The sequence below is a fragment of the Pseudophryne corroboree genome, chromosome 2 (genome assembly GCF_028390025.1).
Source record: "Pseudophryne corroboree isolate aPseCor3 chromosome 2, aPseCor3.hap2, whole genome shotgun sequence".
NCBI lineage: Eukaryota > Metazoa > Chordata > Amphibia > Anura > Myobatrachidae > Pseudophryne > Pseudophryne corroboree.
In genome coordinates this window covers 425,526,235-425,552,314 of record NC_086445.1, presented here as the reverse complement: position 1 = coordinate 425,552,314, position 26,080 = coordinate 425,526,235, and the positions used below count along the sequence as shown (strand labels likewise).

General features: G+C 46.2%; 1 protein-coding gene across 27 annotated transcripts in view; it reads left to right on the top strand.

Annotated features, from left to right (window-relative positions):
* The window catches only part of ABI3BP (ABI family member 3 binding protein), an 860,645-nt gene that overhangs the window by 136,213 nt on the left and 698,352 nt on the right, over positions 1 to 26,080 (top strand). For all 27 annotated transcript variants that reach the window (XM_063953560.1, XM_063953556.1, XM_063953543.1 and 24 more), the window contains exon 2: positions 20,579 to 20,758. In XM_063953560.1, the coding sequence (XP_063809630.1) occupies positions 20,579 to 20,758 (180 nt within the window). The remainder of the gene's footprint in view (positions 1 to 20,578; positions 20,759 to 26,080) is intronic.

Sequence of the window (26,080 nt, the reverse complement as noted above, 5' to 3'; positions counted from 1 at the left end):
GGTCAGAGACCTGCTAAAACCGAAAAGATTGTCAGTCCATCAATGCACTCGAGTACTGGGAAAAATGGTGGCGGCCTACGAGGCCATCCCCTTCGGCAGGTTCCATGCGAGGACATTTCAGTGGGACCTTCTGGACAAGTGGTCGGGGTCCCATCTACAAATACATCAGAAAATAAGCCTGTCCCCCAGGGCCATGGTGTCTCTCCTGTGGTGGCTGCAGAGTGCTCACCTTCTCGAGGGTCGCAGGTTCGGTATTCAAGACTGGGTTCTGCTGACCACGGATGCGAGCCTCCGAGGAGGGGGGGGGCAGTCGCACAAGGAAGACATTTTCAGGGACTATGGTCAAGCCAGGAGGCTTGTCTGCACATCAACGTACTGGAATTGAGGGCCATATACAACGGCCTACGACAAGCGGAGAATCTTCTTCGCGACCTACCGGTTCTGATTCAATTAGACAACGTCACAGCCATGGCTCATGTAAACCGCCAAGGCGGGACAAGGAGCAAAGTGGCAATGGCGGAAGCCACCAGGATTCTTCGCTGGGCGGAAAATCACATAAGCGCTCTGTCAGCTGTCTTCATTCCGGGAGTGGACAACTAGGAAGCAGACTTCCTCAGCAGACATGATCTCCATCCAGGAGAGTGGGGACTTCATCAAGAAGTTTTTGCAGAGATAACAAGTCATTGGGGACTTCCTCAAATAGACATGATGGCGTCACGCCTCAACAAGAGGCATCGGAGATATTGTGCCAGGTCAAGGGACCCTCAGGCAGTAGCGGTGGACACCATGGGTGTTTCAGTCGGTCTATGTGTTCCCTCCTCTTCCGCTCATCTCAAAAATATTGAGAATCATAAGACGAAAAAGAGTGCAGACAATACTCATTGTTCCAGATTGGCCTCGAAGGACCTGGTATTCAGATCTTCAGGAAATGCTCACAGAAGATCCGTGGCCTCTTCCTCTCGGGGAGGACCTGTTGCAGCAGGGGCCCTGCGTGTTCCAAGACTTACCGCGGTTACGTTTGACGGCATGGCGGTTGAACACCAAATCCTAGCTGGGAAAGGTATTCCGGAGGAAGTCATCCCTACTCTGATAAAGGCTAGGAAGGAGGTGACGGCGAAACATTATCACCGTATCTGGAGAAAGTATGTATCTTGGTGTGAAGCCAAGAATGCTCCTACGGAAGATTTCCATCTGGGCCGTTTTCTCCACATTCTTCTACAGACAGCAGTGGATATGGGCCTAAAGTTAGGCTCCATTAAGGTACAGATTTCGGCCCTATCAATTTTCTTTCAGAAGGAATTGGCTTCTCTCCCAGAAGTCCAGACTTTTGTAAAGGGAGTGCTGCACATCCAGCCTCCTTTTGTGCCCCCAGTGGCACCATGGGACCTTAACGTGGTGTTAAAGTTCCTAAAATCTCACTGGTTTGAACCTCTTCAAACGGTTGAATTAAAATTTCTCACTTGGAAGGTGGTCATGTTGTTGGCCTTGGCATCTGCAAGGCGGGTGTCCGAATTGGCGGCTTTATCTCACAAAAGCCCCTATCTGATTTTCCATGTGGATAGAGCAGAGTTGAGGACTCGTCCTCAATTTTTGCCTAAGGTGGTTTCATCGTTTCATATGAACCAACCTATTGTGGTACCTGTGGCTACGGGTGACTTGGAGGATTCCAAGTCCCTTGATGTAGTCAGGGCCTTAAAAATGTATGTAGCCAGGACGGCTCAGGTTAGGAAAATAGAGGCACTGTTTGTCCTGTATGCAGCCAACAAGGTTGGCGCTCCTGCTTCGAAGCAGACTATTGCTCGCTGGATCTGTAACACGATTCAGCAGGCTCATTCTACGGCTGGATTGCCGTTACCAAATTCGGTAAAGGCCCATTCCACTAGGAAGGTGGGCTCTTCTTGGACGGCTGCCCGAGGCTTCTCGGCATTACAGCTTTGCCGAGCGGCGACTTGGTCGGGTTCAAACACTTTTGCAAAATTCTACAAGTTTGATACCCTGGCTGATGAGGACCTCATGTTTGCTCAATCGGTGCTGCAGAGTCATCCGCACTCTCCCGCCCGGTCTGGAGCTATGGTATAATCCCCATGGTCCTTACGGAGTCCCCAGCATCCTCTAGGACGTAAGAGAAATTAAGATTTTAAACCTACCGGTAAATCTTTCTCTGACGTCCTAGTGGATGCTGGGAACTCCGTAAGGACCATGGGGAATAGCGGCTCCGCAGGAGACTGGGCACAAAAAGTAAAAGCTTTAGACTAGCTGGTGTGCACTGGCTCCTCCCCCTATGACCCTCCTCCAAGCCTCAGTTAGATTTTTGTGCCCGAACGAGAAGGGTGCAAGCTAGGTGGCTCTCCTGAGCTGCTTAGAAGTAAAAGTTTAAATAGGTTTTTTAATTTCAGTGAGTCCTGCTGGCAACAGGCTCACTGCATCGTGGGACTAAGGGGAGAAGAAGCGAACTCACCTGACTGCAGAGTGGATTGGGCTTCTTGGCTACTGGACATTAGCTCCAGAGGGACGATCACAGGTTCAGCCTGGATGGGTCCCGGAGCCGCGCCGCCGGCCCCCTTACAGAGCCAGAAGAGCGAAGAGGTCCGGAGAAAGCGGCGGCAGAAGACGTTCCTGTCTTCAAATAAGGTAGCGCACAGCACTGCAGCTGTGCGCCATTGCTCTCAGCACACTTCACACTCCGGTCACTGAGGGTGCAGGGCGCTGGGGGGGAGCGCCCTGAGACGCAATAAAAACGATATAAAAACCTTATATGGCTAAAAAAAATGCATCACATATAGCTCCTGGGGTATATGGATGCATTTATCCCCTGCCAGTTTCCTGAAAAAAGCGGGAGAAAAGGCCGCCGTGAAGGGGGCGGAGCCTTTCTCCTCGGCACACAAGCGCCATTTTCTTTCACAGCTCCGCTGGAAGGACGGCTCCCCGACTCTCCCCTGCAGTCCTGCACTACAGAAACAGGGTAAAACAGAGAGGGGGGCACTATTGGCAGCTAATATATAAATACAGCAGCTATAACAGGGAGTAACACTTATATAAGGTTATCCCTGTATATATATAGCGCTCTGGTGTGTGCTGGCAAACTCTCCCTCTGTCTCCCCAAAGGGCTAGTGGGGTCCTGTCCTCTATCAGAGCATTCCCTGTGTGTGTGCTGGGTGTCGGTACGATTGTGTCGACATGTATGAGGAGGAAAATGATGTGGAAGCAGAGCAATTGCCTGTGTTAGTGATGTCACCCCCTAGGGAGTCGACACCTGACTGGATGGTAGTAATTAAAGAATTACGTGACAATGTCAGCACTTTGCAAAAAACTGTTGACGACATGAGACAGCCGACAAATCAATTAGTGCCTGTTCAGGCGTCTCAGACACCGTCAGGGGCGCTAAAACGCCCGTTACCTCAGATGGTCGACACAGACCCTGACACGGATACTGAATCCAGTGTCGACGGTGACGAGACAAACGTAATGTCCAGTAGGGCCACACGTTACATGATCACGGCAATGAAGGAGGCATTGAACATTTCTGACACTACAAGTACCACAAAAAAGGGTATTATGTGGGGTGTGAAAAAACTACCAGTGGTTTTTCCTGAGTCAGATGAATTAAATGAGGTGTGTGATAAAGCGTGGGTTTCCCCCGATAAAAAACTGCTGATTTCTAATAAATTATTGGCACTATACCCTTTCCCGCCAGAGGTTAGGGCACGTTGGGAAACACCCCCTAGGGTAGATAAGGCGCTCACACGCTTATCAAAACAAGTGACGTTACCGTCTCCTGATACGGCCGCTCTCAAGGAACCAGCTGATAGAAGGCTGGAAAATATCTTAAAAGGTATATACACACATACCGGTGTTATACTGCGACCAGCGATCGCCTCAGCCTGGATGTGCAGCGCTGGAGTGGCTTGGTCGGATTCCCTGACTGAAAATATTGATACCCTGGATAGGGACAGTATATTATTAACTATAGAGCATTTAAAGGATGCATTACTATATATGCGAGATGCACAGAGAGATATTTGCACCCTGGCATCTAGAGTAAGTGCGATGTCCATTTCTGCCAGAAGAACGTTATGGACGCGACAGTGGTCAGGTGATGCGGATTCCAAACGACATATGGAAGTATTGCCATATAAAGGGGAGGAGTTATTTGGGGTCGGTCTATCGGACCTGGTGGCCACAGCAACGGCTGGAAAATCCACCTTTTTACCCCAGGTCACCTCTCAGCAGAAAAAGACACCGTCTTTTCAAACCCAGTCCTTTCGTCCCTATAAGGGCAAGAGGGAAAAAGGCCGCTCGTTCCTGCCCCGGGGCAGAGGAAGGGGAAAAAGACTGCACCATGCAGCCTCTTCCCAGGAGCAGAAGCCCTCCCCCGCTTTTGCCAAGTCCTCAGCATGACGCTGGGGCTCTGCAAGCAGACTCGGGCACGGTGGGGGGCCGTCTCAAGAATTTCAGCGCGCAGTGGGCTCACTCGCAAGTGGACCCCTGGATCCTGCAGGTAGTATCACAGGGGTACAAATTGGAATTCGAGACGTCTCCCCCTCGCCGGTTCCTGAAGTCTGCTCTACCAACGTCTCCCTCCGACAGGGAGGCAGTATTGGAAGCTATTCACAAGCCGTATTCCCAGCAGGTGATAATCAAGGTACCCCTCCTACAACAGGAAAAGGGGTATTATTCCACGCTGTTTGTGGTACAGAAGCCGGACGGCTCGGTGAGACCAATTTTAAATCTAAAATCTTTGAACACTTACATAAAAAGGTTCAAATTCAAGATGGAGTCACTCAGAGCAGTGATAGCGAACCTGGAAGAAGGGGACTATATGGTATCTCTAGACATCAAGGATGCTTATCTCCATGTCCCAATCTACCCTTCTCACCAAGGGTACCTCAGGTTTGTGATACAAAACTGTCATTATCAGTTTCAGACGCTGCCGTTTGGATTGTCCACGGCACCACGGGTCTTTACCAAGGTAATGGCCGAAATGATGATTCTTCTTCGAAGAAAAGGCGTATTAATTATCCCTTACTTGGACGATCTCCTGATAAGGGCAAGGTCCAGGGAACAGTTATAGGTCGGAGTAGCACTATCTCAGGTAGTGCTACGTCAGCACGGGTGGATTCTAAATATCCCAAAATCACAGCTGATTCCAACAACACGTCTACTGTTCCTAGGGATGATTCTGGACACAGTCCAGAAAAAGGTGTTTCTCCCGGAGGAGAAGGCCAGGGAGTTATCCGAGCTAGTCAGGAACCTCCTAAAACCAGGACAAGTGTCAGTGCATCAGTGCACGAGAGTCCTGGGAAAAATGGTGGCTTCTTACGAAGCGATTCCATTCGGAAGATTCCATGCAAGAACTTTTCAGTGGGATCTGCTGGACAAATGGTCCGGATCGCATCTTCAGATGCATCAGCGGATAACCCTATCTCCAAGGACAAGGGTATCTCTCCTGTGGTGGTTACAGAAGGCTCATCTTCTAGAGGGCCGCAGATTCGGCATTCAGGATTGGATGCTGGTAACCACGGATGCCAGCCTGAGAGGCTGGGGAGCAGTCACACAGGGAAGAAATTTCCAGGGCTTGTGGTCAAGCATGGAAACGTCTCTTCACATAAATATCCTAGAGCTAAGGGCCATTTACAATGCCCTAAGTCAAGCAAGGCCTCTGCTTCAGGGTCAACCGGTATTGATCCAGTCGGACAACATCACGGCTGTCGCCCACGTAAACAGACAGGACGGCACAAGAAGCAGGAGGGCAATGGCAGAAGCTGCAAGGATTCTCCGCTGGGCGGAAAATCATGTGATAGCACTGTCAGCAGTGTTCATTCCGGGAGTGGACAACTGGGAAGCAGACTTCCTCAGCAGACACGACCTCCACCCGGGGGAGTGGGGACTTCATCCAGAAGTCTTCCAAGTGATTGTAAACCGTTGGGAAAAACCAAAGGTGGACATGATGGCGTCCCGTCTCAACAAGAAACTGGACAGATATTGCGCCAGGTCAAGGGACCCTCAGGCAATAGCGGTGGACGCTCTGGTAACTCCGTGGGTGTTCCAGTCGGTACATGTGTTCCCTCCTCTTCCTCTCATACCAAAAGTACTGAGAATCATAAGAAGGAGAGGAGTAAGAACGATACTCGTGGCTCCGGATTGGCCAAGAAGAACTTGGTACCCGGAGCTGCAAGAGATGCTCACGGAGGACCCGTGGCCTCTACCTCTAAGGAAGGACCTGCTCCAGCAGGGACCTTGTCTGTTCCAAGACTTACCGCGGCTGCGTTTGACGGCATGGCGGTTGAACGCCGGATCCTGAAGGAAAAAGGCATTCCAGATGAAGTCATCCCTACCCTGATCAAGGCCAGGAAGGATGTGACTGCAAAACATTATCATCGCATTTGGCGAAAATATGTTGCGTGGTGTGAGGCCAAGACGGCCCCTACGGAGGAATTTCAACTGGGTCGTTTCCTACATTTCCTGCAAGCAGGATTGTCTATGGGCCTAAAATTAGGATCCATTAAGGTTCAAATTTCGGCCCTGTCGATCTTCTTCCAGAAAGAACTGGCTTCAGTGCCTGAAGTTCAGACGTTTGTCAAAGGGGTACTGCATATACAGCCTCCTTTTGGGCCTCCAGTGGCACCTTGGGATCTCAATGTAGTTTTAGGGTTCCTAAAATCACATTGGTTTGAACCACTTGCCACAGTGGATTTTAAATATCTCACATGGAAAGTGGTAATGCTGTTGGCCCTGGCTTCAGCCAGGCGCGTATCTGAATTGGCGGCTTTATCCTATAAAAGCCCTTACCTGATATTTAATTCGGATAGGGCGGAATTGAGGACTCGTCCTCAATTTCTCCCTAAGGTGGTTTCAGCGTTTCACATGAATCAACCTATTGTGGTACCTGTGGCTACTAGGGACTTGGAGGACTCCAAGTTGCTGGACGTAGTCAGGGCCCTGAAAATATATGTTTCCAGGACGGCTGGAGTCAGAAAATCTGACTCGCTGTTTATACTGTATGCACCCAACAAGCTGGGTGCTCCTGCTTCTAAGCAGACGATTGCTCGTTGGATTTGTAGTACAATTCAACTTGCACATTCTGTGGCAGGCCTGCCACAGCCAAAATCTGTAAAAGCCCATTCCACAAGGAAGGTGGGCTCATCTTGGGCGGCTGCCCGAGTGGTCTCGGCTTTACAACTTTGCCGAGCAGCTACTTGGTCAGGGGCAAACACGTTTGCTAAATTCTACAAATTTGATACCCTGGCTGAGGAGGACCTGGAGTTCTCTCATTCGGTGCTGCAGAGTCATCCGCACTCTCCCGCCCGTTTGGGAGCTTTGGTATAATCCCCATGGTCCTTACGGAGTTCCCAGCATCCACTAGGACGTCAGAGAAAATAAGAATTTACTTACCGATAATTCTATTTCTCATAGTCCGTAGTGGATGCTGGGCGCCCATCCCAAGTGCGGATTGTCTGCAATACTTGTATATAGTTATTGTTACAAACAAATCGGGTTGTTTATTATTGGAAGCCATCTTTTCAGAGGCTCCTACGGTTATCATACTGTTAACTGGGTTCAGATCACGAGTTGTACGGTGTGATTGGTGTGGCTGGTATGAGTCTTACCCGGGATTCAAGATCCTTCCTTATTATGTACGCTCGTCCGGGCACAGTATCTTAACTGAGGCTTGGAGGAGGGTCATAGGGGGAGGAGCCAGTGCACACCAGCTAGTCTAAAGCTTTTACTTTTTGTGCCCAGTCTCCTGCGGAGCCGCTATTCCCCATGGTCCTTACGGAGTTCCCAGCATCCACTACGGACTATGAGAAATAGAATTATCGGTAAGTAAATTCTTATTTTTTCTCCTAGTCCGTAGAGGATGCTGGGCGCCCGTCCCAGTGCGACATATTTCTGCAAGGCTTGTATATAGTTTTTGCTTACATAAGGGTTATGTTACAGTTAAGATCAGTCTTTGGCTGATGCTGTTTTGTTCATACTGTTAACTGGTTGCGTATATTCCATGTTATATGGTGTGGATGGTGTGGGCTGGTATGAATCTTGCCCTTAGATTAACAAAAATCCTTTCCTCGTACTGTCCGTCTCCTCTGGGCACAGTTCTTTAACTGAGGTCTGGAGGAGGGGCATAGAGGGAGGAGCCAGTGCACACCCATCTAAAGTCTTTAGAGTGCCCATGTCTCCTGCGGAGCCCGTCTATACCCCATGGTACTTACGTAGTCCCCAGCATCCTCTACGGACTAGGAGAAAAAGATTTACCGGTAGGTTTAAAATCTTATTATTTCATGGCGACAGTATAGTTAATTTTAGCCACCATGGCAGCCATTAAGGGTAGGTGGTAGCAGGGGCGGATTGGGATCGAACACAAGCCCGGGAAATTTATGAAAGCAGCCCTAATGGGGGCAGGTCTGTTGAGGGAGAGGGGCCTGTCAAGAGGGCGGGGTCACTCCTCAGAGGTCCTGATTCTGAGATACACAGTTGTGGCCTCTTTCGCTTTACGTTATGTTAATGTTTACCTGCGACTTTATGCATATGCTGCTACAGTGCCCTTCCCTGATGTACATCCGTACGTCTGAATATACAAGGACGGATATGTCCACTTTCAGTGTCTACTGACACTGCTGTCATGCATTTAATCTACTTCTTATTTTATTGATTTTTCATTCTACAAACCACTTTTTTTTTAACCTTACTGTATATGTTTCAAAGTACAGAGAAAGGGAGCACACACTACATGCAGCACAGTACAAGGAGGGAACACACACTACATACAGCACAGTACAGGGAGGGAGTACACACTACATAATGCACAGCACAGTACAGGGAGGGAACACACACTACATACAGCACAGTACAGGAAGGGAACACACACTACATACAGCACAGTACAGGGAGGGGGCACACACTACATACAGCACAGTACAGGGAGGGAACACACACTACATACAGCACAGTACAGGGAGGGAACACACACTACATACAGCACAGTACAGGGAGGGAACACACACTACATACAGCACAGTACAGGGAGGGGGCACACACTACATACAGCACAGTACAGGGAGGGGGCACACACTACATACAGCACAGCACAGTACAGGGAGGGGGCACACACTACATACAGCACAGTACAGGGAGGGAGCACACACTACATACAGCACAGTACAGGGAGGGAGCACACACTGCATACAGCACAGTACAGGGAGGGAACACGCACTACATACAGCAGCACAGTACAGGGAGGGAGCACACACTACATACAGCACAGTACAGGGAGGGAACACACACTACATACAGCACAGTACAGGGAGGGAGCACACACTACATACAGCACAGTACAGGGAGGGAACACACACTACATACAGCACAGTACAGGAAGGGAACACACACTACATACAGCACAGTACAGGGAGGGAGCACACACTACATACAGCACAGTACAGGGAGGGAACACACACTACACACAGCACAGTACAGGGAGGGAACACACACTACACACAGCACAGTACAGGGAGGGGGCACACACTACATACAGCACAGTACAGGGAGGGGGCACACACTACATACAGCACAGTACAGGGAGGGAACACACACTACATACAGCACAGCACAGTACAGGGAGGGGACACACACTACATACAGCACAGTACAGGGAGGGAGCACACACTACATACAGCACAGTACAGGGAGGGAACACACACTGCATACAGCACAGTACAGGGAGGGAGCACACACTGCATACAGCACAGTACAGGGAGGGAACACACACTACATACAGCACAGTACAGGGAGGGAACACACACTACATACAGCACAGTACAGGGAGGGAGCACACACTACATACAGCACAGTACAGGGAGGGAGCACACACTACATACAGCACAGGGAGGGAACACACACTACATACAGCACAGTACAGGGAGGGAGCACACACTACATACAGCACAGTACAGGGAGGGAGCACACACTACATACAGCACAGGGAGGGAACACACACTACATACAGCACAGTACAGGGAGGTAACACACACTACATACAGCACAGTACAGGGAGGGAGCACACACTACATACAGCACAGTACAGGGAGGGGGCACACACTCCATACAGCACAGTACAGGGAGAGGGCACACACTACATGCAGCACAGTACAGGGAGGGGGCACACACTACATACAGCACAGTGCAGGGAGGGAACACACACTACACACAGCACAGTACAGGGAGGGAACACACAGTACATACAGCACAGTACAGGGAGGAGGCACACACTACATACAGCACAGTACAGGGAGAGGGCACACACTACATGCAGCACAGTACAGGGAGGGGGCACACACTACATACAGCACAGTGCAGGGAGGGGGCACACACTACATACAGTACAGGGAGGGAGCACACACAAGTAGTGAAACACAGACACAGGGGACCAGCGCAGTGGAATCTGTCTCAGTGGCCAATCTGCCCCTGATTACATACCACCACAACATTACATGAATAGCACCGCATTACACGTATAGCACTGCATTACACGAATAGCACTACATTACAGGTATATCACCGCACTACGCATATAACAGTGCATTATACAAATAGCACCACATTACATACGTAGCCACCGCATTACTTACGTAGCCACTGCATTACATAAATAGGCCCATCATCATGGTTGACATTGGGCAGCTATAGGGCTGAAGGACTTTGCATTAGAGATTGTCCCAGGGCTGGCTGTGAGTGCAGCCTGATCAGCTGGTATCCTGAGAACAATGTACATCCTGCTCCTGTCCAGTCCCCAAACCATACACTGTGACCGGGGATGCCCTAACCCTTACACCATCATGATAATGCAAATAATGTAATTAAAAATCACCTCTCTGCCAGATCCCCTTCAGTGGTCATTTTACGCTCTGACCAGTTTCGTGAGAGTGTGGGAGCTGGGGTGGCGGCGGGTGTAGTGAACCCGACTCCGGCCATCGCTAATCTGCTGCTCCTGGGCCTTGCTCGTTGAAGGGACCTTTGACCAGTGCCAGATAGAGGATGCTGCTGGGCTGGTTAACTTTCTCCAGGTCCCCCATTGGTAGAACAGCATCACCACTTTTAAAGGCTAGTGGCACCTGTAAGTGACTGCTAGCCTAACTTCTGGATTGCGTTCCAATGAACCACAAGTACTGGAAGCACTGTGAGCCAGCCCAGCCTGAGTGTGAATCTGGCATTACAAATATGGATTAGCAATTTATACTGTGTTTTGGAAATGGCAGTAAGTGGGGCATTCAATAAGGCTGTCGCAGGCTCCAGGGTAAATCCAGGACCAAGTCATGACTTGGTGTACATGGTTCCAAAAGACGCGAATTCTGTAGTGGGGCAAGCACACCATACATAACAGAATGTCTTCTGCACAGAGTCTCCAACACATTTTGGATGTGGCAGGGAAAATAGTGTGACGATTGGTGGGAACTAAATACCGACTGCCATAAACTTTTTAGTAAGGTTCTCAAATCGTTACAAGAATAGAAGCTTTAGCTATAATACACAAGCTGATCTTCAAAGGGCACAGCAAGGTCTGATTCCCATAACAAATATGTTCCCTTTCCTACCATCTGAATATATACAGAGACATTCATATGAGGTAGACATGCACAATGAGGAAGAGTTAGATAGTGAATGAAACTAACAATTTGAAGGTACTGAAACAGACACGAGGAGGGAAGGCCAAGGTGGTCCCGAAAATCCCGAAATGAGGGGGGAGCAGGTTCTGCATAATTTTTTTGTACTAATAGCCAAATGCAGGAGCTATCACAGAAATATCCTGCAAAATGCTACTTACTGTACTGTAGCTCTGCAAACAGCAGTCCCCAGTTTTCTCAGTAGGGACTGAAGTCTGCCCCCAATTTACCACACAATGCCTATGTCTGATTTATGTAATACAGGTTCTGTTTCCCTGTAAGATATATGAGAACTAATTAGCAAGCATGCTAGCTGCAAATGTCATGGTTTTTATAGAGTCACACTAAAAGTTATGAAACAATGCTCCCAATTTTTTGCTATCTGCTGGGAGTCAAACCAGATGATTGATTTTTTGTCGGAGTTATTTGTATTTGTCGTGTGTTGGAAATTCTTACATATATCACTAGTGATAACTGGAATGCAATTTCTGACTAACACTGGTTGCAATGAATGTAAAAATCCACTGAAGCTCTGTTTCCTCAGGATTAATAGACAGGGACTTTTTAGAGGGCACACCTGTTAACCAGAGGTATATTTTTTTTTATATTTAGGAGTCATTTTTTAAGTATGCAAGCCACCCACATTGTAATCCCATTCCAGGTCCTAGCCGCCAATTCATCGGAAAATCCCCTGGAACGCCTCTGTCCAGAAATTTCCATGCCACTATTCCAATTAAGATCTAATATTAGCTATACTTCAGTAGGATTCAAGGCACATTGCAGAAAGTATGTACATAATACAGAGGTTTAGATATGCATAAAATAGAGAAGTCTAAAGATAATACAAAGGTGTTGCTGCCATTTTGGGTCATCAGTTCCCAGGATTATTCATTTTACCCATGAAGGATCGAGGCAAGTCAGCCATTTTAGAAGCATAACATAGGGCTACACTGGGCAGAACAGGCAATGACTGGAATTGATGACACATAGAAAGTAGCAAACCTGCAACTGCTATCACTCGCATGGGGGGGGGGGGGCTGCTCAGCACAGGGTAAGGCATGCTAATGGTGGTCAGAGATGCAATCGCAATTCAGTTGTAATCGCACCGATAAGTAAGTGAAGCCCTCCTCCCTGGCTGATGCCATTTTCCTTGTTGCAACGGCCGCGGGTGACATCACATGGCCGCTCCGAAAATGGCATCGACACCCCCCACACGCACACTGCCCCTGCAACGCCGCGCCACTGCCCCACAAACGCATCTGCCTGTCAATCAGACAAGCAGAACGCTGGGACTAAAACCGGCCTGATCTCATCACATTGCATAAGCGATACATGTTGAATAGGCGTCATAATGGGGGTGATACAAGTACTATACTGGCAGTGGCGCACACAGGGGGGGTTTCCGAGTACCTGGAAACCCCCCCTGATGACCCCAAAAAATGTTTTGAGACGGAGACACAGCTGTCTCCGTCTCAACAAAAGCAAAAGCCGCGACCGCGATCGCGATCGCGGACGGAGCTGCAGCAAGAGCAGAGAGCTATGCAGCTCTCTGCTTAGAGAATGTCCCGGGTGCCGGGGGAGCTGCTGGCTGCGCATGCTCAGCCACAGCAGCTCCCTCCGTCCTCACTCTGCCTCACGCTGCCGTGGCCGCCCCTCTGTATGTAAGTTTGAAATCATTGTTAAGTGTGTTTTTGTATGATATGAATGTATGTATGTATGTATGTATGTATGTATGTGGGTTTGTGTGTGTGCTTGTATGTACAGTATGTATGTATGTGTGTTTACATGTGTGAGTGTATGTATGTGTGTTTACATGTGTGAGTTTGTGAATAAATATATATATATATATATATATATATATATATATATATATATATATATATATATATATATATATAAATGTGAGATATATAAAAAACCGGTAATCCTCCTTGGGTCCTGTGATAGGACCTCTATTGAAGAAAAATAGGCGGCACTCCAGGGACTTAAATAAAGTCAAACTGTATTCAAAAAATAAATTTCATGGTGCAAAAAACAACGTTTCAAGGCTCTACGGCCTTTTCATCTGGTTATGCATTATAGGTGAGATCAATAAACAAAATACCTCTGTTTTTTTTCACCTTACCTATAATGCATAACCTGATGGAAAGGCTGTAGAGCCTTGAAACGTTGTTTTTTGATCCATGAAATTATTATTTTGTAATACAGTTTGACTTTATTTAAATCCTTGGAGTGCCACCTATTTTTCTTCAATAGAGGTCCTATCACAGGACCCAAGGAATATTACCAGATATATTAATTTCAGGAGGCCACCCTGGCATCTTTGCTTTTTATCATTCAGAGTGCCAGACGACCACACAAATATATATATATATATATATATATATATATATATATATATATATATATATATATATATCTGCAAATGATGAATGGCACGTCAGAATCAGATAAAATGTACGGAAGCAGGATGGCACTCATAGAGACTAGTAAACCATAGAAAATCAGCACAGAACGCTGTAGCTGTATGTCAACGTTTCAAAGTTAGACTCTTTTAAAGGAGTCTAACTCTGAAACGTTGACAAACAGCTTCAGCGTCCTGTGCTGATTTTCTATGGTTTACCAGTCTCAATGAGTGCCGTCCTGCCTCCGTACATATATATGTATGTATGTTTGTGTGTGTGTATATATTTATATATATATATTTATTACACATACCTGCGCATATACATACACACCCACCCACCCACCCACGGAAACCCCCCTCGCTAAATCCTGCGTTTGCCACTGACTGGATCCTTGCAACATCATAAGAACTATGCATTGTTCATTCTACATCATAGATCACCAGGCGAGGCAGCCATGTTGGGTGCACTACATCAGTTACCATGAACAATAAGCAATACATGGAAACTTAGACACAGAAGGATAAAAAGAATAGGGACTAACAGGTTACACTTTTTCACCCTAGTCTGTCGAAAACGGAGTCATTCACCAGGCCCATTCATAAGTGTATCCAAGAACCAAAAGTGTAGTGCTCGCTTTAAATTATTAGTTATTCAAAGTATGTTTTCTTCTACCTCCGTCTGAATGAACATATTTGTTTTAATTAAAATGCACTTATTACTATAAACATACAGCAGATCCCTTTGAGATTTTGGAAACAAAGTTTAACTAGAGAGCAATATCTGAAAAGTGTTTGGCTTATTGTGCTACAAGCGCTGTACATTTCAAATGGCGTGTTTATTTGTACATCCCCCTCCAGGGATCTACGCTATGAGGCAATAATACCCAATGCAATTTTGGTGTGGAATTCCGAAGAAAGAAGATCATATTCTTTTCCCACTCTAGAACAGAGAATAAACTTTGACAGTGAAGTTCACGGGTTAGCAGCATTGCTGATTTTGATGCTCTGCTTTACTACAAGTGTCAAGGACAATCAATCAGCTGTTCCGACAGCTGCATTCCTACCCTGCCTCCCTCGCTCTACAATGGGTGGACAGAGGCCAATAAATAACTGAGATGGGTTAAAGACATTTTTGTTCTCTGTAGGAAGAGATTCTAAATTTAAAAAGCCAGTATTTTCTCATTTTTAATTAGGGGCTATCATCGTTTAGAACATTACATATAAAGCCAGATACACACTTCCATTTCGACTTGCATTTGTCGGAATGGATCCAACAACCCCTATTCAATAGAGTGGGCAAATCCAACTGTTGGATTTGAGCCTAATCCAACTGTCTGATTTGGCCGGTGTCCATGCAGCTGTCAGCAGCTCCCCATGTGTGAGAACACAGGGAGCTGCTGGAGGTGCACATCACCCAGTGCTGCGCTATAGGGAGAGAGATGCCTGGCCGGGGGACGGCCATCAGGGTACCTCTCATCCCCGTTCCCCATAGCCCGCAGCACCGCTCCCCATCTCCTCACCTCAATCCAACTTTTTTTAAAGTTGGCTTCAGATTGTCGGAAAGGGGGACAAAACCTGTCGAATAAGCACGCGGAGCAGCGACTGTTCTGCCGATCCACGTATTTTCCGACAAGTCGGGAATTCCCGACTTGTCGGAAAAAAACTGCACTTTTTGAATAGGTCGGAACCTATTCTGACCAAAATCTAACTGAAGCTGTCTTTCCGACAAGGCGGCAGCTTCCGACAGCTATTGAATGCACCCCATATACACACACACAGGATCACCACGCCTAACATAACATAGAAAAAAATAGCCAGGGGGCATACCAAGCACTGGATTCTTTCTTGTTTCAGCTCTCAGATTGATCACACATGTAACAATGTCCACAGTCACTATATATATTTTAATGAAAGAGTTCCTTCTTCTGTACCTGAGCTAACCTTATACAGGTAATAGAACGCCTTGAAAGGTATTGTTCTTTCCTAATGACCATGTGCTATGTTTCTTGCATCAACAAGACCAATCGGCAGCATAATACCCCCAAGGAAAAATGTACAGGAATAGCTCCTCAGAGTGGTAAAAAGTTTATTTACAACACATAAAAAACCTGTATATACTCGTATAGGTAAGTAATATGGTTCACAAAATCACTTAAGGGTTACTGCGTACCGCATATGACCTTTTTGAGAAAGGCACACTCCTGGGTATATCTCCTCCTCCTTTTGGTATGTAACCTCTCAAGGTCCCCTGGGGTAGCTTGCTGGCTGATTCCTCCACCAACGCGTTTCGGACTGGGTCCTGAAACAAGAAAGAATCCAATGCCTAGTTTTCCCCCTGGCTGTTTAGATATATACTAGCGTTACACAAAAAGATGAATCCACACCAAATTTGCAGAAAACCCGGTTCCACATTAAACTTACAGAAAAAGCTGAATCCATGCTAAAGTCATACAAAAAGCCAGATCCATGATCATTTTACACAAAAATGTAAGTATGCATTGGAGTATCTACAATATAATGTGTACAGGGTGTGCACCTATTATAGATAATCCAATGCATAGCTACATGTTGTGTAACCTTATTATGAATCCGGTTTTCTGTATGACTTTAGTATGATTTCAGCTTTTTCTGTAAGTTTAATGTGGTGTCCAGGGATGTAATAATTATACTTGCCGCTCTAGAGTTCTTCTTTGGCCGTCACTGCAGAGCAGCAGAAAATCAATGGGAAAATGGTGAATTGCACATACGCAATAGATAATTCACTGGGATTGTGGCACTGGCATCATGCTTTTTGAGACCTGCGCTTGCGCAGTAGTTTCTGTCACAAAGTCCGAGTCTACTGCCAAAGAGGAGTGGGCCCATAGGGAGCCTGTACATTAGCCATTGTTACCAGAACAAGAAAGTACAATAATCACTTTAATTTTACACATCAAAAGGAACTGTCTCCTATCCCTAGATGTGATTTATGGTACATCACAGCAATCTTTCATTTCTTGTTGCCGCGATAAGTGTCAACAAATTCTAATTATCAGGTTTAGAACCAGTAAATTAATAAAAATTCCCCTTAGTATGGATCTACAAATATTTGTGTGTTTGCATGAATTTAGTTTCTATCAAGCTTATTGGGGTCGATTCTATTCGGCAACTTAAGAATAGTGCCGGGAATTAGCTCCCGACGCTATTCAATTCAGCTGCTAGTGACCCGCAATTGTCGGGAATTCTTCTCTCATCCCCGGGGGATGAGAGAAGAAACCCGACAAAAGTGCTGCCTCGCGGCCGGCGCGAGGCTGATTCTGTCGGGAATCAGCATCGCCGCGGGTAGTTAAGTCGGAGAATGCCCGTTCTCCCGACAAAACTACCTGTTAAGTCGGCGAGAACGGGACATCGCCGACTTAACTAGAGCTGAATTGAATAGCGTCGGGAGCTAATTCCCGGCGCTATTCTTAAGTTGACGAATAGAATCGACCCCATTGGAGCCGATTCAAATGATTTCCCCTGCGGATACAGTAAGGGGGCGCTCAAATATTTTCCCTTGTGGATACAGTAAGGGGGCGCATAACAGAGCAATTCAATACTTGCTCTATTTAGGAGCCTGTCAACTGCAGGGGTGACATTTCTTCTCACTGTCTCCTGATACAGCGATAAGATATGAATGAAAAGACTGTGGTTTTGGTGCCCAAACAGGAGTTTTAGCGCCCTCTCCAGGACTTTAAACAGGATTAGCCAATATTCGCAGCTAAACCCCTATCTGTTTGGGCACATAGAAGGAAATGAGTACCTGATCAGAGCAATAATTGAATTGCTCTGATGCGCACCCATTAGTTTTGGCGTCCAAATTGTTCCCATTGTGTTAATTTAGTTTAAATCTGTTAATTTTAAGTGGGTCCAGCTTTTTGCTTGAGTTTAATGTGTAACTGGAAGATTTTGGATGAATTCAAAATGGATCCACATTGTGTGTGTATGTGTGAATTAGTGTGGATGTGGTTTGTGGGACTGGCACACAAGGGGGCGAGTCCAGTGGTGTAGTCTTCTTTTGATATAAGGGTGCGCAAACATAGAAAAGCAGGCTGCCAAAGTGTTTCCCACAAGCCCTTTATAAGGCACATAAGACTTCTCCCTCACCCCTCCCCACATGCTCCCACATCTGTATGTCCTGTTTTGTACGTTTCTTCAGTTGCATGCCCATTGTTGTGCTTCCCCCACATCTGTACTTTACAGTATGTCCTGTATTGTGCCCTTCTTCTCCCCTCATTTGTGTGTCCTGCAGTGTACACCCCCCCATTCCTATGTTTCCTTATTGTGCCCCATCTGTATGTTCTGCACTGTAATGGCACCCCCTATATACATGGTTTGTATTGTCTCCCCTACTCCACTTAAGGCATCCAGATCGGATACTACACTGTCATGGTGCAGTGCCAACCCCTGCATTACTGGGACAAGCATTGGCACCGATTAGGCACCAGTTTTCAGCTGGGGGAATGGTTGCTCTGGCTATGTCACTGGGCTAGTCATCCAGAGATTAAGGGATTTTTGTAACAGTTGTACATGTATACATTCTATATAATAAAAGGCTAAGGCTGTTCCTTACCTCTATGGGGGGGATTCAAGTGTTTTGCGCGCCGATGGCCACTAGATGGCATCTGATGGAGCAATTCAAGTGTTGCTACTTTTGGGCCTGCACAGCCGCTGTCACTGACATTACAGTGATTATTTTCTGTCATCTTGATGGGCTGGTAACTAGTAAAGTATAAAACTAATTAAATATGTTCTTATACATAAATATCACAATTTTAAACAATTTTGCTATTAGCCACATTAATATTTATAATCCGAGGACTGGGCTCTACATTATGTGATAAATAGAATGGTCTGACATTGAAAGAAACAATATATGAATGTGATGTATTATGATTGCCTACGGTATCAAGATTATTACTAGTATTCTGTAAGGTCACATAAATTTAATGTGTGCGGTATATTACTTAGACAGTTGAAATGTAGACACCATACTATTGACATTACATTATTTAGACAAATAAACTGTCGAAATGGACAATATGCCTACCCAGTGGCAGATTGGCCCTAGGTACGTGAGTAAATCTGCTAACACTTTAGCCTATTGGTAGATGTATGCAAGATTGGATGTGAGTACTTTAGGAACCCTTTTATAGCAGCACCCATATCAGATGTGCACTGGCAAGGTTTGTCATCTTAACTTTGACACACTGACCAGTTTCCCAGAGTCCCACATTTCTAGGGGTCTTCGAGTAGGGGTGGGTGGTGGTCACACAGTCAGAGCGGCGAGGCAGGGTTCTCTAATAGCCTTCCTGTCTGCAGCCAGGCAGTGAATGGTTGCTAGCATGCTGGTTGGCTGGAGCTATTCACCAATCAGAATGCTGTCGGCAATTCACTGTATGGAAGCATGTGGAGAGATGGTGTAGGACCACAGGAGGGTCATGTTATGATTATTTTTAATTGGTTCCTGTGAATGGGTGGGTAGGGGACCCAGTGCATTGCTTTGCCCAGGGCCTACAATGCTGTTATGATGGTCCTGACAAGGATACCTTTTAATTTTTTTTTTTTTCAGACCGGATATCATTAAACTGTCTTCCGATCCTTCTCTACTCCACTTATCAAATCACTTTTACACAAATACAGACTGCTTTTGCATGTAGCACGCAAATGCTGGACACATTTATTTTTACACTGCATGTAGAGTTGAGCTAAAACATGACGTAGTTGCTAGAACCAAGTGGGCTAAAGGACTTCTGACATCAGGGGGAGGAGCAAGGCCGGCGGGATAGTACTCTCACTGTCCACATCACCAACTACTCCATTTAGTAACCTGGTAGCAAGCGAAGCGTGCAGCTGAGAAGGAAGCATGGCGAGCGAAGCATGCTCCCGAGGGTACATTTCAGGTATCCTGTTCTGGCCTTTCTTCTCCCCCTGGTGACGTCAGAGGTCCTCTTACCCAACTTGGTTTTAGTCAGAACCAAAACATGACCCTCCAATCTCAAAATCTGACCACACACCTGCAGTGCAATATGGTTTTGCCAAGGTGCAAATTTGCTCTCTTTCTCTGCATCAGCCCCAGAATGTGCAATTTTGCACCATGGAAAAATCCGGATGTGCTGCACAGACAGCAGTTGCAGACATATTTAGAAATGAGAGTAGAATCTGTGCTAGTATCTGTATTTTACGTGCAAAATGTGTAAGCAGTGTGTACAAGCTGTACACTAGTGTGTCACTGAATGCCACCTTCTTAGTTCTTCTGTGAGTTTTGGCTGAAAAGAGAACTGATGCCCTAAAGAATTCTCCTGTCTACCAACAATCTAATGGTCATACTGTATTGGAAAAAAGAATGTTCACATGTAATGAAGGTAGTAAAAACATTTACAACAAATATGTTGCTTCAATGGAAATCATAAACCCATCTAAACCAGTCTTTAGTTCAAAGGTGTATAATTAAAAGATATATTGACCTTTCCAACTCCATTTATTATTTTTTCTTCCCCAGTAAAGAAACTAAACATGAAGGTCCACTTCAACATCACCGGTGACACATTGGTCATGAAATTTCACCGTCCTAATGAAAATATCAAGCTGGAAGGTTTTATTCTGGGATATGGCAGCAACTACTTCACAAACCAGTATATTCAATGGCCAGAAAATGGGAAGTCATTCATTACAGATGTCGGTAAGTGATTTGATGTGACGATTGAGAAGTTAGTTTGAAGCTTCCAAAAACATAAATGTTATATACTGTGCAAAAGAAGATAGAACAAAATACAAACTGATTTTAAAAAAAAAAGACTAATTTTTGAGAGGTTTGGGTCATCCTGTCAGGTTCTTGATCAATGCTGTTATAAACCAGGTTAATGCCTTGTGTTTAGCTCTAGTGATATGTCCTACACCAAAGGTTCCCAAACTCCGGCATAGTCCAGGTTTAAATGATATCCATGCTTGAGTCCAGATGGTTAAATCAAATTGACAGAGGTACTTATTTAGTTACCTTTGCTATTAAAGTCCAGGATTTAAGGATTTCCATGCTTGAGCAGAGTTCTAAAATGAAAAAGTATGTTTCATAAAATAAATAATAATTATATCTACTTAATTATGACTTATGCAGGAGTGAGCTTGCAAGGGGACACTTTCCCCCTCTACTGGTCCCCAACCATTACTGAAAGGGTATGTTTACTTTGAATGAGTTGGGGACAGTAGTGTTCAGAAGTAATTATAGCACAGATCTACAGTATGTAAGCAATGCCTGTCCCTTGGAAGAAACCACATTGCGGCTAAAGTGATAGGATTATAATAAACACTAATCACTTTATTATTACATGAATAAATTACACCCAATAAAGAGCCTCCATTCTCTGGCAAGATCTCAAACTGTCCCTTACAGATTGCTATAGCTAATATTGCAATTAATCAGCAAGGCGCGTACAGTGATCTACCTGGGTTTATATACAATTTGAGGTCAAGTGCTGCATCATGAGCCTTAATTACAGTAGATTGCCTTTTGTGTATATGCATAAACGTGTCTTCATGTGATTTTTCACCTGGATTTTGCTTTGAATGTTATTTTAATATTCATGAAACAAAAAATAGAGAACATTTTTTTTTCTAAAGAGCAATGATATGGCGGTTTTCCTCTGTGTAAAGTTGCACCAGGCTTATGGATGCGCAATAGATTAACTCCATTGTAGGCGCATATAAAGATACTTGGATACATATCTAAGAGGAGATGTAGTTGGCATCCCGTCATTCATTATGCAGACGAACAGAACTCTGCCGGAATCCTGACAGCCAGAATCCAGAATTTAAGTAATTCAGGGATGGTTAGGTTAGGCTGCGGTGGGGGGAGTAGGGTTTGGCAGTAGGGGGAGGGTTAGGTGCGGCTGCGGGAAGGGAGGGTGAGGGTTAGGCTGAGGGAAGGGGAGGGTAAGGGATAGGGTTATCTTACCTTTGAAACAGTGTCAGGATTCTGACCGTCGGGATGCTGCTGTCTGTAATCTGACTGTAGGGATCCTGTAGCCACCTATGTCTAACTTGTATGTTTACGACCTTACTGTACTGTAAATTCCCCAATCTTCGATTCCAGCCACATCTATAATTATTGTCTCCTATTCCTGATTCGTATACTACTCCTATTCCTGACTTAAATACTTAAACCTCCTCCTGTCACTAATGCCCGCCCTACTTTAATCCAACATCAACGACAGAGATGTAAAGTGGTCTGTATACAAATAAGCACAGGACATTGGAGAGTTGCAAAAGTGGGTCTATACTAGCTGTAGTCATGCTGAACAATGGTTGCAGGGGAGCATCTTGTATCAAGTGGATGGCAATTATGCAACTTCCACCGTACACATATGAGGTGTGTGCATTAATTTCCAAATGTGCAGTGCATAGGTAGAATAGACACAATCTGACTGTCTGGTTATAAACTGTAGTCTCTGACAAAGTGTTACATTTCAAGGCGCAGAACTGTATTTAAGCAGCACGGCTCATTGAAGAAATCATCATGTTTACTTCCTTCACAAACTCGTTATTGAGTTCATCAGAAGCCACTGGAGAGCCATGCTCTTGTATGACTACAAGAGTGGTATGCAGGAACAGGAGAGTTTTGACCAACTGCAAGCTGCTGTTGTGGAAGATGCACCATTCGAACCACTGTGTTTGAGTGGTTTGCAGAATTTCGGTGCCGGTTTCGGTCCTTGAATGGCGAGGAGTTATGCAGCCGACTTGTATCCGCCGTAATGGACAAAGTTGCTGCCATGCGGGCCATAGTTGAGGTGGGCGTCAGGATGACTATGGCCCAGTTAGAGAAGGAGATAGGAATTTCATTGGCATCCATCCGCTTGATACTCCACAAAAACTTGGCCTGATCAAGGTCTGCATGCTGGGTGCCCCATCAGCTGACTGAAGAGCAGAAGGAGGCTTGGGTGACTTGGTGCCACAACATGCTGGCCAGGTTTGATGGCAGTTGCATAAAACTCAGTCCCAGTAACGATGAATGCTGTATCAACAGTTTCGATCTCAAAACCAAACAACAGTTGCCCCAGTGGACCCCAGTTGGAGTGCACCACCACAGAAGTTCTGACTTGAGAGTAGCATGGCCAAGCAGATGGTGGCTGTTTTTGTGGCCAAGACTGGACATGTAACTTACCATACCACTCGTGCAGCAGTGCACCGTCACTGGGAGCTAGTGTGCTAACCAATGCCTGCCACAAGTACTTGTAGCCATTTCCACATGCAGTCCAAGAACTTGCACTTGTAGTGTCCTTTTCCATCACAATAATACACATGCTCCCAAGTCCAGGAAAGTGGTGGATTTTCTGGCCCATGAATGCATCCAGGAGCTTAGTCATCCGCCGTACAAGACCTAGCCCCCTGTGACTTTTTTGTGTTCCAACAAATCCAGCGCAAGACATGTGGCATTCGTTTTGAGTCACTGGAAGCTGCAGTGGAGACCTTTATACAGTATGTAAGTGACATACCTGCTTCAGACTGGTCCAGCTGCTTAGCCAAGTTGTTTGAGTGAATGCATCTTTGCAAAGACTCCTCTGGCGAATACTTTGAAAAATTTTTACATTTTTAAGTATTACACTTTTTGTGCATCCGAATACTTATTGCACATGCTTTGTACAGCATAATGTACATCTACAGGGGAGAGACCCATTTTCCTCTCCTGGCAAGCCCTACGCTTCACCAAACAATATGCTGGCTCCTTTTTCCCTACAGAATTAAATTTATACACCCTCTACCTTATTTGCAAAGTCCTCATTCACTTCTCCATCCCTGCATCTGTCTTTCTCACTTTACATTCCCTCCTGCTCTATGCACTCCTGCCAGTGAATGTCACTTCCACTCCCTGCTGACAACAACATCCCACATCCACGTGTAACATTTTTCTCTTGTGATTACCCATTTATAATTTGGATCTGTGATTTGCCAGGAGATGAGATGACAGTGTTTTTCTTTATTGGCCGCTTTCATGTCCAAGTAGAATTGCTCAATAATATCCAAATGAAAATACAAAAATGTTGCTCAGTCATCATAAAATAGTTCTATGCTTGGGTTGGCTACATTTCACAAAGATAAATGTGAGAAATTTTATATGGCAAGACATTGCAGGTTAGATACCCATCTACATTTTACCCTGGGGTCGCTCTAGACCTCTGGCCTGGCCAGCCTTGTAAGCTAATTGTATTTTCTCTAACGTCCTAGTGGATGCTGGGAACTCCATAAGGACCATGGGGAATAGCGGGCTCCGAAGGAGGCTGGGCACTCTAGAAAGATTTAGGACTACCTGGTGTGCACTGGCTCCTCCCACTATGACCCTCCTCCTCCAGATTTCGTGCCCAGCCGAGGTTGGATGCACACTAGGGGCTCTCCTGAGCCCTTAGAAAGAAAGTATAATTTTAGGTTTTTTATTTTCAGTGAGACCTGCTGGCAACAGGCTCACTGCAGCGAGGGACTAAGGGGAGAAGAAGCGAACTCGCCTGCTTGCAGCCGGATTGGGCTTCTTAGGCTACTGGACACCATTAGCTCCAGAGGGATCGACCGCAGGCCCTGTCCTTGGTGTTCGGTCCCGGAGCCGCGCCGCCGTCCCCCTTACAGAGCCAGAAGCAAGAAGAGGTCCGGAAAATCGGCGGCAGAAGACATCAGTCTTCACCAAGGTAGCGCACAGCACTGCAGCTGTGCGCCATTGCTCCTCATGCACACTTCACACTCCGGTCACTGAGGGTGCAGGGCGCTTGGGGGGGGGCGCCCTGAGCTGCAATAAAAACACCTTGGCTGGCAAAAATACCACAATATATAGCCCTAGAGGCTATATATGTGGTAAATTCCCCTGCCAGAATCCAGAAAAAAGCGGGAGAATAGGCCGCGGAAAAGGGGCGGAGCTATCTCCCTCAGACACACTGGCGCCATTTCTCCTTCACAGATCCGCTGGAAGGAAGCTCCCTGGCTCTCCCCTGCAGTCTACACTTCAGAACAGGGTAAAAACAGAGAGGGGGGGCACTAAATTTGGGCGCAATACATATATAATATAAAAAGCAGCTATAGGGAACATAACTTAGTTAGTCCCTGCATTATATAGCGCTCTGGTGTGTGCTGGCATACTCTCACTCTGTCCCCCCAAAGGGCTTTTGTGGGTCCTGTCCTCATTCGGAGCATTCCTTGTGTGTGTGCGGTGTGTCTGTACGGCTGTGTCGACATGTTTGATGAGGATAATGATGTGGAGGCGGAGCAGATGCCTTTAGAAGGGATGTCACCCCCTGCGGGGCAGACACCTGAGTGGATGGGCTTATGGAAAGTAATGAGTGCACGTATAGACTCCTTATATAAGAAAATCGACGACATGCCAAATATGGGACAGCCGACTTCTCAGCTCGTGCCTGCCCAGGCGTCGCATGGGTCGTCAGGGGCTCTAAAACGCCCGCTACCTCAAGCAGACCCAGATGTCGACACGGATACTGACACCAGTGTCGACGACGATGAGTCAAACCTGATGCCCACTAAGGCCATTCACTGTATGATTGAGGCAATGAAAGAGGTGTTAAACATTTCTGATATAACTACTGGTACCACTAAAAAGGGTATTATGTTTGGAGAGAAAAAACTACCCGTAGTTTTTCCCCCATCAGATGAATTAAATGAAGTGTGTGAAGAAGCGTGGGCTTTCCCTGATAAAAAATTGGTAATTCCTAAGAAGGTACTAATGGCGTTCCCTTTCCCGCCAGAGGATAGGTTACGTTGGGAAACACCCCCTAGAGTGGATAAAGCGCTCACACGTTTGTCTAAAAAGGTGGCACTACCGTCTCCGGATACGGCCGCCCTCAAGGAACCTGCTGATAGAAAGCAGGAGGCGATCCTGAAGTCTGTATATACACACACAGGCATTATACTTAGGCCAGCTATTGCGTCAGCTTGGATGTGCAGTGCTGCCGCTGCGTGGTCAGATAAACTGTCAGAAAATATTGACACATTAGACAGAGACACGATCCTGTTA